General features: G+C 59.9%; 1 protein-coding gene across 5 annotated transcripts in view; it reads right to left on the bottom strand.

Annotated features, from left to right (window-relative positions):
* Positions 1 to 13302, bottom strand: part of Kiaa0930 (KIAA0930 ortholog) — a 54182-nt gene that overhangs the window by 14769 nt on the left and 26111 nt on the right. For 2 of the 5 annotated variants that reach the window (XR_013440156.1, XM_078052554.1), the window contains exons 3-9: positions 11712 to 11837; positions 11556 to 11633; positions 11126 to 11227; positions 9792 to 9932; positions 9058 to 9252; positions 6440 to 6602; positions 5139 to 5297 (exon numbers count right to left, since the gene is read on the bottom strand). Coding sequence is in view for 3 of the 5 variants with exons in the window: in XM_078052554.1 (XP_077908680.1) it covers positions 5139 to 5297; positions 6440 to 6602; positions 9058 to 9252; positions 9792 to 9932; positions 11126 to 11227; positions 11556 to 11633; positions 11712 to 11837 (964 nt within the window). In the remaining 2 variants the exon portion in view is untranslated. Of the gene's footprint in view, positions 1 to 3430; positions 4726 to 5138; positions 5298 to 6439; positions 6603 to 9057; positions 9253 to 9791; positions 9933 to 11125; positions 11228 to 11555; positions 11634 to 11711; positions 11838 to 13302 lie in introns of those variants that run through there. The other 3 variants (XM_078052555.1, XM_078052556.1, XR_013440157.1) reach the window with 3 other exon arrangements.

Here is a 13302-nt window from a genome sequence, read left to right as displayed (position 1 = left end):
GTTACTGTTTTGAAGGGACTTCCTGGTTATTTAACAGAAACAGGATTTGCTTCAGACCACAAGGAAGTCTTGTCCCCCTTCTGATCTACCTCCCTCCTGCTTCCACTTTGCAGTGTGCCCTTGGAGATGCCAGGTCAAGAAATTTTCAATCTGGTGGTTCCAAGGCAGAGGGCTAGACCCCCTGCATTCCTAAATGTGTCTCCATTCTGTAGCTCTGTCTCTTGGGCCTTACTCACACCCAACACTCTGCGACAAGTTGTTCATCCTAATAAAAACACATTCCCTGGAAGGTGGTTCTGAGGCTTTCCGCAGCCTCTGGGAGGATCAAAGCACCCCTGTGAGCACGCCCAGCAGGGTGTGTTCTGAGGGGTGCCAGGCAGGGAGAGCACCTGTTCCCAAACCTCTTACTGGGAGCATGCCCAAACCAAAGCCAGCCCCAGCTTCTGTTCCAGGATTTGCCCACATTTGCTAGGAGTTGGGAAGCTCCACGGCACGACTGTGGGGGTGTGAACCACTCTGAGGGTGGGGAGCTGGGCCTGAAACATGTCTCGGGATTTACCTTTGTAAACATGGCACCTCCGGTCACAGACTCCCAGATGGCTAGCATGAACACAGAGCACCTGGGGGCCTTCTGCAGGACTCCAGCACATCCCATTCCAAAGAAGTGCCTGTGAAAGCCCCCAAAGCCACTGCAGGACTCTGGGGCAAACCCAGTTTCCACCATTAAGCTATCACTTTGCTCTAACATCTGCAATAGCCTAAAGTGAGCACAACAGAAAAAAATCACTAGGTAGGTATAGATTAGAGGAAACCAGGAGAAAATAACTTTAATATGCAAAGCAACTTTCCAAAGAAACATGAAATCATACAGCAAAGCTGAGGAAACTGCAAATCCTGCCTAGAGATGACTTGTGCTGGAGGTGGAAGATGGCTCATCAATTAGCTGGGGCCTTTATGGAAACACCACGGACAATCAGCATGCCAGCTTGCCCACTGTGTGCCAGCATGATGTTTTTGCTAAAATACATTTTGTTAAAAACCATGAGTTATGCCTCAAAGTGGCAAAAAAAACCTCAACATTTTCTTTGCAGATTTAACCACTCTCAAACATAGAATTAGTTTGGAAACCATAAGAAATTCCCATTTACAAACTTTCTGACCTGCAAAGTGGAGGACTGAAGTCAAAAGAGGGTCTAATAGACAACGCTTCCAGCTGCTCAGCAGAGCCGGAGGATCGCTGCTGCTTTTGACTGACCCAGGCCATGGCCTGGAATCCTAATAGAAGACCTGATCACCTTGGGAATATGACCAGAAGCTGTAAGGTAAGCTCCACGTGACCCTGCTGCTCCACTCCGGGCTCCACCTGCTGCAGACAGAGCTCCACCCAGCCCTAGCTACAGGTGTCCAGTGGTCTGGTTTGCGTGGCGGCCAAGTGGGCTCAGAGAGGGCTGGTGGGTTCTGTTTCCACGGAGGCTCATTTAGTATCTAGTCAGTGAAAAGCAAAGTAGGGAAAGCAGGTCGGGGGTGCCCCAGCTCCCAGCGGGCTCTGTAGAGCACAGGGCAGTACCTGGAGCAGCAGGGGCTGCTGCCCAGCCCTCCAAAGACTCCCTTCAGCCCTGTTAGGATGGTTTTATTGAGAAGTAGTTTGCTTCCCAGGACAAAGACGAGACCCAGCCTGACAGGGAGAGGTCAAGGGATCTGGTTTTTGAGGCTGGATGTGAAATTCCAGTTAACCTGGAAATCTGCAAACATTTCTGGGTAAAACCCACCAAGTTCAATATCAAGTTGGCAGATACCTAAAAAAAAGGCCTTTAAAGAATTTTGGCCAATGATTTAAATCTACCAGGAACAACACTGTTACATGTATTTTCCGTCACTAGGATCAGGGATGGAAATGCCTTCTAAAGTCTCCTACTAACTAATGTACTTGTGAGTAAACAGGAAAAATATCCCATTTCTTTCTAGCTGGATTTTTGGAGAGAAGCCACAGGAGGAGCACACCCTCCTGGTCTCACGGCTGCACGGATTCCTGATTCCTGACAGGAGTGCCAGACGCCACCCTCCCCGGCGTGCTGCGGGCTGGGGAGTGCTTGCTTTTTGTTCTCTTTTGACCACTTCCCTGCCAAGTTGTGTTTTAAATAATATTCTTTTGAAAAAGTGAGCCTGGCCGCTTTGCAGGCCCCTAGCAGTTCCAGTAAGACCTCAGAAGGCAGAGCTGCTCCACCTGCTCTTTCAAGTGCTGCGGAGGCTGGGATGGAGGCACACGGCCCCGCCAGAGTGCAGGAGCTGGACACTTAAAAAACCCCTCAGTTTTCTTAATGTCCTAAAAGCTGACACCTAAGTTTCCTCAAAGGAAAGCTTCCCGGTCCCCAGTCGGGACCTGTATGCTTGCTTCCGTCACCCTCCACTCTTCAGGAGACAGGCATTCCCAGAAAAGCTAAAGGTGGCCTTCAAGAAGCAAGAGCGTGCCACCTGGGGCTGTTGGACTCTAGTTCCAGCCAGCATTTGTCACTTGGAGTGACAGCTCAAGTCTGGCTGTCAAGTGCCCCTGAGCGTGTTGGAGGCCAGGCCTCAGAAGTCCCCTTGGAGAAGGGCTTCCGGGTTGAGGACAGAGTGCCTGCGTGTCCCAGGCAGCGCGCTGTGGGCCGCACTGCAGCTGAAGCCCAGCTCGACTGTCACCACTGCTTGTGGTGCAGTGCTGGCAGCGCTCTGAGCCCCTCCAGCTGCCTCCTCGCCTAAGATGGGAACCACCACCCAACCTGAGTGTTGGCGTTGGTGCTCCACGCCACCACGTGCCCTGTTCACGCGCCTTACACCACAGGTGTGACCTAAATCGCATCCGCACCTCGTGACCTGTGCAGCAAGCACTCTCCCACGTGCCTTCAGCAGCTCCTCACAGCTACCCCACCTTACAGTGGGGACCCACTACCTGCTGCCGCCCTGGACTGCCTTGTCCTTCCATGGAAGACACATCAGGGCTTCACTTCTCCGAGACCCAGTCCACAAGTCCACAGCCCAGAAGGAGCAGGGAGAAAGCTCTTGAGGCAGGAGGTGTATTTTGGCCATCCTGGACAGATGGGAGCGGCATCAGGCACCCCTGGAGAAGAGCGTGCTGGACAGGGCTCTGCGCAGGCACTCTGGGGCCTGACCTGACTCTGCTGCCCTAGGACGCTGGCTAGGCGCAACCAGCAGAGCCGAGCTGCAGCTCCAGCCTGGGCTGGACGCTGCTGGAGGTCCACACTGACACAGGTCATTACAAAGGGGGAGAGGTGGCGAGCCTCTGGAGCAGCCGCCCCATGACAGAAGGACCGACGGCGCCCACCCCAGGCAGAAGGACCGACGGCGCCCTGACCCGTGGTACACTGAACCCTGGAGACGGAGTGAGGTAGGTGGAACCGGCCCCGGTCACAGCGGGCAGACGGAGGCAGGGTGAAATGCAACAGCTCGCTTTTAATAACAATATACAAAATCTGGAGAAAGCCCCGAAGTGGTGCCCCATTCCCGGAGCCCGCAGAACGCAGAGGCAGGAAGACATGCTCCCGTCTGCCTCTGCGGCCTGCAGAGGGTCTTAAACGACTGGTGCCCTCCAGTATGGGGGACTTCAAACCAAAACAGCAACAAAGAGACCCAGCTTCCAGTTTATTCCCTGTTGGGTGGGGAGGCCTCTGCTCACGAGAGCACACTGCGCGTCACCAGATGCGGCTCCTTCGCGCTAGGGCAAGGCCAGGCTGGCAGCCCGCACACCGACCGCTGCACCTGCCGTGCACACCCAGCTGAGCCCCACCCTGCCCAGGGAGCTGGTCTGAGAAGAGGGGCCAGCACACTAGCCAAAGACCACCAAGGACAGGAAATGATGCCCAGCCCCCTCCGGCCTCAGGACGGCGGGTATGCCTAGAACCTTCCTGAGGGGAGGCCAACCCCAGCCCACATCAGACACTAACCACAAAGCCCTCCCACCTGCCCAAAGAATCCAAATTCCAGGGGACCCTCCAGCCGAGGCCCAGAACGGGACGCGTCCGGGTCGGAGGTTGTGTGTTGGTGGTGTTCTTTGGCTGGAAGCGAAAGGCCATTCTGGCGGAATCAGGGCGATCTGCTTGGCTCAGGCTGTTCTGGAACTGGGTGTGAGTGAGGTGCTCCAGCCCAGGGCAAAGCGTCCAACAGCAAGTTCCCATCTTCCCCGTCTTCCTGCAGTAACCTATTGTGACAGCGGTGACTAGGGGAGGCTGAGCTGGACTAGCTGGAGGCCCAGGTGTGTCGGGACCCCTTGGCAAAATCCTCAGCTGGGCTTCTTTGGGCTTCCCTAAGGACACACAGTCTGACCACGGAGCGCCCGGGTGTGGGTCCGGCTCTGTCAGCTGTGAGCCAGGTCAGTGGGTCTGGGCACATTCTGGATGCTGGCTATCCTATGGCCTCTTGTGTCTCTGGCCTCTGGATACAGAGGGCTCTCCAGAGGCGGGCGAGTGGCGGCACAGGGCGGGAGCAGAGCCAGAGGGAGGAGGACGAGGCACTTCAGTTTGGGCTGGTGTTCTAGAGTCGGCCCTGGCCCCGGGAGTCGAGTGGCCCCGCCTGGCTGTGGCTCCAGCACTGGCTTGTCACAGAAGACCCCGGTGGCGGTGACAGGTAGGCACTTGGCAGCACTCCCAGGGCTGAGCAGGGCCGGGGCTCTGAGCGGGCTGCACGCACTCTAGGTCATCAGGATGGGCTTCTGCCGGACTTCCAGGATGTCTAGGGCCAGCAGGGAGGGGCAGGGGGGTCAGGGACACTCGACCACCATGCCTGGCCACAACGGGTCCTAGCAGGAGCCCACAGTGGCCACACACCATCACCTGCCCTGTGGAAAGGCGCCCAGAGCAGCTGCAGAGCCTGGAAAGGGCGAGGAAGGAGCAGCACACTCCAGGGCTCCCTCGAGGCTGCAGGCCGAGAGCCAAACCCCGCCCACATGACACCCGGCCTGCAGCCACTCAAGAGGGACAGCAAGAAGTGCAGGCAGGTGTGCAAAGGGGCACCCTGGTTTGGCGACGGCTGCAGCCCACCTGAAGCCTGGAGCAGGAGGCCCGACCCTGCAGGGGTGAGCCACAGGACCCTGGGTCTGGACAACTGTGGAGAAGGGGCTCTGCCCTCCGCCCCCACCACCTCACCTGTTAAGATTCGATGCAGCGGCAAAGTGACGTATGTCAAGTGTGCATAGAGAAGGAAGTTCCCATCGGCTCTGTTCAGTTTCAGCCAGGACCCGACCAGGGACCGTCCCGTGCCAGACAGGGACCGGGACCGCAGATTGGTTGCATTGTGCAGGTCGGCTGGAGGTCAGAAAGCCAGATCAGGGTCCCAGCAGTGGGGACTCGGCAGGAGCTGCAGGAGCAAACCCCCAGTCCAGGCCAGGACCCCCTCGGCTGTGTCCTGGGCACTCCTGACGGCCCCCACAGCACCCATGCACCCCAGAGCTGCTGCCTCCTCACCTTCAAGCCCCTCCTTCCACCCTCTGCCTCCAGGGAGACTTCCCTGGCTGCTCCCAGCCTCCCCTTCTCGGTATCTAGCTGAGTCTCCTTGAGGGTTTCTGCTTCCCTGTGCCCTGTCTCACCCTCGAACTAGGCCCTGCCAGCTGCAGGCCACGGGGCAGCAGGACACAGTGCTCTGGGCCCAGCAGGAGAGCTGCCCCTGGAGGCAGAGCAGGTGCTGCGGGCACTTCCCACTGAGCTGGGAAGAAGCCAGTGGAGGGGAGGCTGGTCCAAGCAGGCCAAGGTCATGGCCCTGGGTTAGGGTCAGGACAAGGACAACTTCCAAGCCCCATCAGTGCTGCCACCTGCTCCCTTGGGGCCCCCGTGGGACGGTGCTCCTGGAACTTCTGCTCGCGCACGATCCGGCATGGGCTGGCACACACCCGCTGGCCTGGTCCTTGAGGGACACTCAGCCCTCACCAGCAGAGTGCGCCAGGACCTCCCTCCCCGTGCTGGAAGTCCACTTCTAAGCCCTCCGGTGGCCTCCCTGACCATGGATAGAAGAGGACCCCGCTGTCTGGCTGCACAGCTTGCTGGCAGCAGTAGTCACTGAGAAGACACAGAGAAGGGGCTGGCGGTGAGAGGCACAGTCGGCTGAGGGACCTGGGGCCTCTGGACACCGGGCAGAGCTGCCCTGGAGGCTGTGGGCGGGAGCCCGAGGGGGTCCTGCAAGTTGTGATTCTGTCCCTGGAGAACAGGGCGTTGAGCAGAGATGGGGGCGACCCTGAGACACACCCACCACGGAAGGTCCCAGCGTGAGGCCCGCTGGCCATGACAGCACAGGAGTGAACAGGACCAGAGCCAGGACTAGCTGAATGCCCGCTGGGCTGTGTGCAGCGGCTGCCCCGACCCAGGTGGCACGCGGATATCCGCGCGGCACTCCCAGACCCCGGCCAGCACCCCCACGGTGCAGCCGCGGAGCCGAGCCTTGGGGCCAGGCTCACCTCCACTGTCGTCCTCCCGGAAAAACTCCTCGCTGTCGTTGGCGGAGTGAGACTTCTTCATCTCAGCGATGCGGTTCCGGGGCACCTTCCTCTTGAGGGACGGGGAGAAGAAGGCAGGCCGGTTGTTCCGCTCCGGGGTTGGGGGGGTGCTGAAGGAGGTCACCTGGGAACAAGGAGCCCAAGTCACTGGAGCAGCAGGAGCAGCCGCGGTCTGAGGGCCCCAGGGCCGCTCACATCCTGCCCCCCAAACAGCCCAGCTCTGAGCCCCAGGGGAGCGGCCACTGGACTGCCGCTGCTGGCTCTGGCTCAAGTGCAGCCACCAGGCAAGGGCAGGACGCCTGGCTGCAGTGCCCTCCAAGGAGGAAGCCCCCCGACACCAGGAAGGATGCAGGGTGCCTCTTCCTGGCCTCCACCCAGGGAGGGTGACAGGGGCCACCAGGGATCAAGCCCGAGCCCACCCCGCCCCCTGGAGCCTTGACTACAGGCCAGGGGCTGGCGCTGGCCCATCTGACCATCAGGAAAGGAAGACGAGACAGCGGCCGTGACCAAGTCAGCCAGAGGCCTGACGGCAAACAGGACTGCAGTCCAGGCCATCCCTAGTGCCCTCCCACCGTGAGCCCCACCCCTGACTCCCAGTCCCTTTCCCGAGAAGCACGATACAGCTCATCTCCACTCCTCCCGCCAGAGCACACTGGTCCCATCCTCCTGGCATCCACAGCCGCTGAGGCCAGGCTGGTAACACAGGCACAGACACAGGTCCCTGCCCTCAAGGAGCTCACAGTCTGTTGGGGGTGCCAGACTCAGAGAGTGACAACCACAGACGGCATGCTGGCCACTGAGACACAGAACCGGAAGCACAGCACACAGGAGCACAGAGGTAGAAGGGACTGGCGGCCTGGGGAATCGGGGTAGGCTTCTTGGAGGAGGTGCGCTTCAGCTGGGTCTTGAAGGACGAGTAGGAGTTCGCCAGGTGAAGAAGGGGGGGAAGGGCGTTCCAGGCAGAGGGAACTTGGCCCATCTCCTCCCTCCTCCCCATGCAAACAAGAATCAGGGCGGCCAGATGAGCTGGGCCGGAGGCTTCCAGAGCCCCGTCGGCTCCTGGTCACAGCTCCGACATCCACCAAAGTCCCGCGGCTGCTGGGCTCCAGACGGTCCTCCCACAGCCGGGAAGGTTTAAAAGACACAAAAACAAACACCAGAAGCTACAATACACACAGCCTGCGTTTGTGGTCCGCGCTGGTTACAGGTGGCCTCTGGGTATAAGAGGACATGTGACAGGCAGCAAAGAGCAGGTCCCCAGAGCTCAGGCCTGGCTGCTGGCCCATGTGACCCCAGCGCCCAGGGCCTCCTGCTGCCAGGGTCTGGGGCTGCCTCACCCTCACAGCCACACCACCTGGGGGATCGAGGTTGGGGCAGGCCTGGTGACACGTCTGTGGCCACTCGGCACCCAGCTGGTCCAGCCCAGGGACCAGGCCACAACTCCACATGAACGCTACACCCATCTTTTCAGAGTCCCAGTGGGCAGTCCAGGGCCAGGAAAAATCAGACCCCTTATCTCAGAAATATGGACGGCCTCCGTTCCTGGACAAGAGGCCACCCGGAACTCCACCGTCTTCCCGAGCAGTGGCATCTGTCTGTCTCACAAACACACTGTTGGGAGCAGGGAAGAGCTTGTGAGGAGAGAGAAAAGCCGGCCCTGAGCCCTGGAGACGATCGAGGTTAAGACCTTCTTACAGAATCAAAGCGCAGTGCTCCCTCGCCTCAGGCTCCCAGCAGGGACACGCACACCTGAGGCCACAGCCCAGCACCCAGCAGCCAGAGGGCCACAGGCTCCCTCACACCTGGAGGCAGGAGTCTGAAGGAGAGAGCTGGGGTTGGAGGCCAAGAGGCAGACACACCACGGTCCCAAGCTCACAGCGTCTTTGGACAAGGGCTGGGCAGGCTGCCCCTGGGCCCAGTGCACACACTGCCGCCTCCTCCAGGGCCCGCGGCTCCGAGTGGCCCTCGCTCTGCAGACCCAGCAGGTCAAGGGAGCCAGTGGGCAGAGCCTAGTCTCACCTGGCCCTGGGGGTGAAGCTGCTGCTGACCTCAGCTCTCCGCCCTAGGGACGGACAGTGCCCAGGGCCCAGTGCTGTCCCCAAGAGGTGTGTGACCTGGGCAGCCACCTGGGTTCCAGGCCTGTGGGTAGGATCCTGCCCCCTACCCACAGGAGGAGCCGGCGGCCCCAGGGCTTGTGCTCTCTGCCCACCTAGTGGGCAGCAGGAAGGCCAGCTCCTCCTCACCTCCCTCTGATTCAACATCCAGTCTCATGTGGCCACCTCACCCAGCAGGTCCAGCTGGGCTGCCACAGGGCGAGGCCTGGCTTTCTGGTCGGACTCTCCTGTCCACAGCCCCTGGGGACGCAGCCTGGCTGCACTGGCAGCTCAGAGAAGCAGAACGAGCTGTGGCCCAGGCCCAGCCTCCTGTGTGGCCTCGGGCAGGGCCCCCAGGTCTCTGAGCCTCAGCTTCCTCGTGGGTGGGAGTGACGGTACCTACCTCCCAGGGACTATGGGGTGGGGGACATGTGAGAAGCAAATCCGAGGGACAGGAGGCCCCTCCCCCAGCTGTGTAGCCCTTACCCGCTCATGCATGGGTGAAGCTGGGCTGGAGTCCTCTTCGGTCCCGCAGGGGGACGTGTCACCAGTGGACACTCGGCTGACTGCCATCTCGGCATGGCCCTTTCCCTGGGGCCCCTTCATGCGCACGAACTCCATGTTGTTGTACTTGTAGAAGCCAAATGACATCTTCTGGGCCATGCGAGCCGCCACGCTCACCTGCAGCAGGTGGGATGTGGCCTGAGCCAGTGTGGTGGGGACTGCTCCTCAGGCCTCCCCTAGGACACAGCAGCCAGGGTGACCATCCCGTGGGCTGCCCGTGGGGGAAGGGGCAGACCCCAGCCTGGCAGGTGCAGCCCTGTGGGGAGGTATTCTGGTCCCCGGTGCCATTCTCACTGCCCTGGAAACTGTGCCACAACAGGGCAGTACCAGGCTAGGACAGGGCACCAGCACCCCTACCCCAGGCTGGGAGAGGCTCTGGTCTCCAGCAGCCCTGCCACACAGGAGCAGCCTGGGCTCCTCACCCTGTGGCTGGCAGTCAGGGCCAGCTTCTGGGCTGTCCCCAGGAACAGGCCAGGGAGGGCCAGGGAGAGCCAGGGGCTCACGGCACAGTGAGGAGCGAGAAGAGAAAGACCCCCTTGTGTCCCAGCTGAGCGTGGCCCAGGGCCACAGGTGCACCGGGGGACAGGCATGGCCCGTAGGCAGGCTTGAGACCACGCAGGGAGACGGGGGTGGGGGGACCCCAGGCGGACACTCACTCGGTTGTCATACACCTTCTTGAGCGCCTCGTAGCGGATGGAGCCCTGGAAGATGACCCCCTGGAACATGTTGGTTTTGTCACTGGCCACCAGCTCCACACACACCATCTCTCCTTCCCCCACGGTCATGTCGCTGAACACCTGAAGGGGTCACAAGGAGGACGGGGGGATATGGAGTGTCCACTGCCACCACTGGGACCGCAGCCGGGCCCAGCTGCAGGGACAGCCTGCTCCAAAGCCCCAGTTTGCAGGTGAAGACGCTGACGGAGAAGGCGACAGCCGTCCTGACCCCAGCTCTGCCCGGTCCCCCAGACCCTTGGAGCAGCCTCCCACTGGGCAGGGCTTACTGCAGGAACTCCAGGACTACAGGTGCAGGCCCTGCTGGGCCACAGAAGGGCCAGGCCCCTCGTCACACTTCTTCTGCAAGCAAGTGAGACAGGTTACAAATTGGCCTGGCCACTGGGCACCTCCCCATGCCAGCTATGCAAACTGGTCCCTGGGCTCAAGGCAAAGGCTCAGCAGCACTGACACACTGACCACCTGGCTGCCTTTCTGAGCTGCTATCCCTGGGGCTGGCACACAGATTGTGTGTGTGTGTGTGTGTGTGTGTGTGTGTGTGTCTGTGTGTGGTTGGGGACTGAACCCAGGGCCTTGTGCATGCAAGGCAAGCACTCTACCAACTGAGCTGTCCCCAGCCCCAGATGTGAGTTTTAAAGCCAGAGACTCAGATGCCAACAGCTTTGCTGTGTGAGGTGGGGAGGGTGTCAGCTCCTGAGCCTCAGGTGCTCAGAGGCCCCAACAGACCTGCCCGCCTTCCTTGTGGACCCTCCCAGGGAACCCCTGGTGAGCACAGGGACCACTCCAGGGCCTCGAGAGAGAAGCAGTGGCTTCCCTTCTGCTCCACCAGTGCCCTGTGCCCAGGGAGCTCGGCTTTCCCAGCTTTAAACAGTCTTGGTCCAGGTGACTCCCGAAGCCCAACCCTCTCTGACACACCAGGATTTCCTGATGGTGGGGCAGGAAGATGCCCATCTGTGGTCATGGGAGACGACAAAGACTCCCCGCCCAGGAGGCACGCACTGTGAGTCTGCCAGGTGCTCTCCCTCCCAGCAGCCCTTGGGTCATCTACCCCATGGGCCAGCAGGACACGCCATGACATTCACACTCACTTTATAGATGAGGCTGGGTGAGCTCCCCTGCCCCAAGTCAGACACCAGCAAGAGAGGCCTCACTGGCCAGCCTCTGGACACCACCAGCCCCACACCTCCTGTGGGAGAAGGTCCTCGCCCTGCGCCTCCCGGAACAGAGCTGGGGAGCAGCCAGGGCAAGCAACTCACCTCCTCAAAGCTGTCAATCATGAAGAAGATGTTAGGGTAACTCATCTTGGACTCTTCCCCTTTGCTGTCCATGGGGTGTTTGCTGGGAGATGCAAACACTTGCTGAAAGAAAGCAGATTTCAAGGGCTGAGAGAGGTGGTACCTCACGGGCTGGCCCAGGGCCACTCCAGGTATGGGCTGGTATGTCCACGCTGCTCAGAGCCTGTCCAAAACCAAGGAGCCACTCTGGAGGAGCTGTGTGCCAAGACCTGGTTGCATGCTCCTTGCATGGGACACAGGACCCCAGGCACTTCTGCAGTCAGACCCTCTCTCCCCTCAGGGGAAGGGAGGAGCGGCGGGCAGGGGGAGGAGTCTTTCCAGCCTAAACACCAGGCAGCCCTGGACTGACGTGGCAGGTGGGAGGCCTGGGGGCTCTCGAACCTGGGCTCACCTGGGATTTCTTCTTATGGATGTGAATGTCACCTCCATCAGAACGTGTGCACACTGCACAGGTCACCATGTAGTCCAGCTGGAAGAGAGCACAGGTCAGTGTGCAGAAGGGGCACTTCCCTCACACCCATGCAAACTCCACCCACTGTGCTCGTACCTTCTGCAGGATGAGATTCAGGCACACGCTCTCCTCCCAGTCGATATCGGGGTCCCCCAGGCCTGGCAACTTCTTGGAGTCGCGCCGGTACACCTCCACCTCCACCTCGGGCTCAGCATCCGCCTGCTACAGCACCGGGCGGGAGTGAATGTGCTGGCCACTGAGCACCTGTGCCCCACCATGGCACTGAGCAGGCCCAAGATGGACAAGGCCTCCTACTCCCACTGTTCCACTCCCAGCGCTCGAGCTCTGGGACCCACAGGGCATCCGTTCTCCACTTGGAGCCTGGATTTCCTCATCTGCACCGGGCCAGCATCTTCCACTCAAAGTTATTGTGATGATTAAAAAAGATCATATCTGCTAAGTGTCACTAATGACTGTGACATCTACTGAGCTCACAGTGGCCAGGAGGGGTTGGGTTCAATGTTTTGCGAATTATTTATTTTTTGGACCTAACAACATTCCTAGAAGACAAGTGTCATTAGTCCCATTGTAACAGATGAAGGTCAAATTTATTGAAGGTCAAATAATACGCACACATGAAAGAGAAATGAGAGCATCTACCTGCACCTCTCCATGGAGAAGAACATTAGGGAAAAGTCAAAAGGAGGTTTTGATGCATCTGTCCTGCTGGGAGGCCTCCTGTCCTGGATCCTGGTGAGGCCCAGAGGGCATCAAGGGGAACCAGCCACCCCAGAAAGGGAGTGCTCGGGCCTCTCACAGGGGTGCAGGTCTGGGTACCCGGAGGTGGAGCTGAGACCCACGCAGAGGTGCCAGAGGCTTCAGCCTCAGCAAGAGAAAGGATGTCCTAAGGCGGGAATCCCACTTCCCATGGCCTGTGCAGCACAAAGTCCCCTGAGCTCTGAATTGGGTCCCCGGGGCCCCAGGCTGTTGCTGCTCTTGGTCACACTTCATGGCCCTGGCTGGGCCACTCTCCTTTCCTCCAGTGCTCCCATTTGTTTAGTCTCCTCCAAGAGAACACAGCCCCAAACAGGGTGGTGGACTGTGCACGTGGTGAGGCTCTGCAAGTCTTTGCTGGCCAGTGAGTGGATGGACAGGTACGAGGCGCAAGCGCGGGGCTACTTTCAGATCAGAACCACGCACCCTGGACAGCAGAAAGAGCAGTCCCCTCAGCAAAGCACCCAAGTGTGCACCACAAGACAGGTCCAAGGATGTGCTGGAAGCTGCTCAGATGTCCACCCACAGGACAGATGGACGGCTGTGGTACACTCAGGGGAACAGCATGCAGCAGCCAGACAAACCACAGCCACCTGAGTCAACAGACACAGCCCAGAAGACACCGAGGAGGCAGCAACTCCATGTCCAGGGGTGCAAGAAGCCAGGCCTGCCCTCGGGGAGGGAGGTAGCCGAGGATGGCCAGGGCCTCAGGTGTGCCTGGATCTGGGGGCTGACGACCCCGGGTGTTCCCACTGAGAGAGACCATCAAGCTATGCATGCTGGCCGCTGGCCGGTGCGCTTTCCCGCATTCCTGTTACACTCAAGAAAACCTACTCCAAGAGAAAAGGGGATGGACCTACTCCAAGAGAAAAGGGGATGGAGCAGAGCCGCGTCGCGGGAAGTGGTGGGATCC

This window comes from Ictidomys tridecemlineatus, chromosome 6 (assembly GCF_052094955.1).
Source record: "Ictidomys tridecemlineatus isolate mIctTri1 chromosome 6, mIctTri1.hap1, whole genome shotgun sequence".
NCBI lineage: Eukaryota > Metazoa > Chordata > Mammalia > Rodentia > Sciuridae > Ictidomys > Ictidomys tridecemlineatus.
Note: the sequence above shows the minus strand (reverse complement) of the source record. Positions and strands in the feature narration are given on the sequence as shown.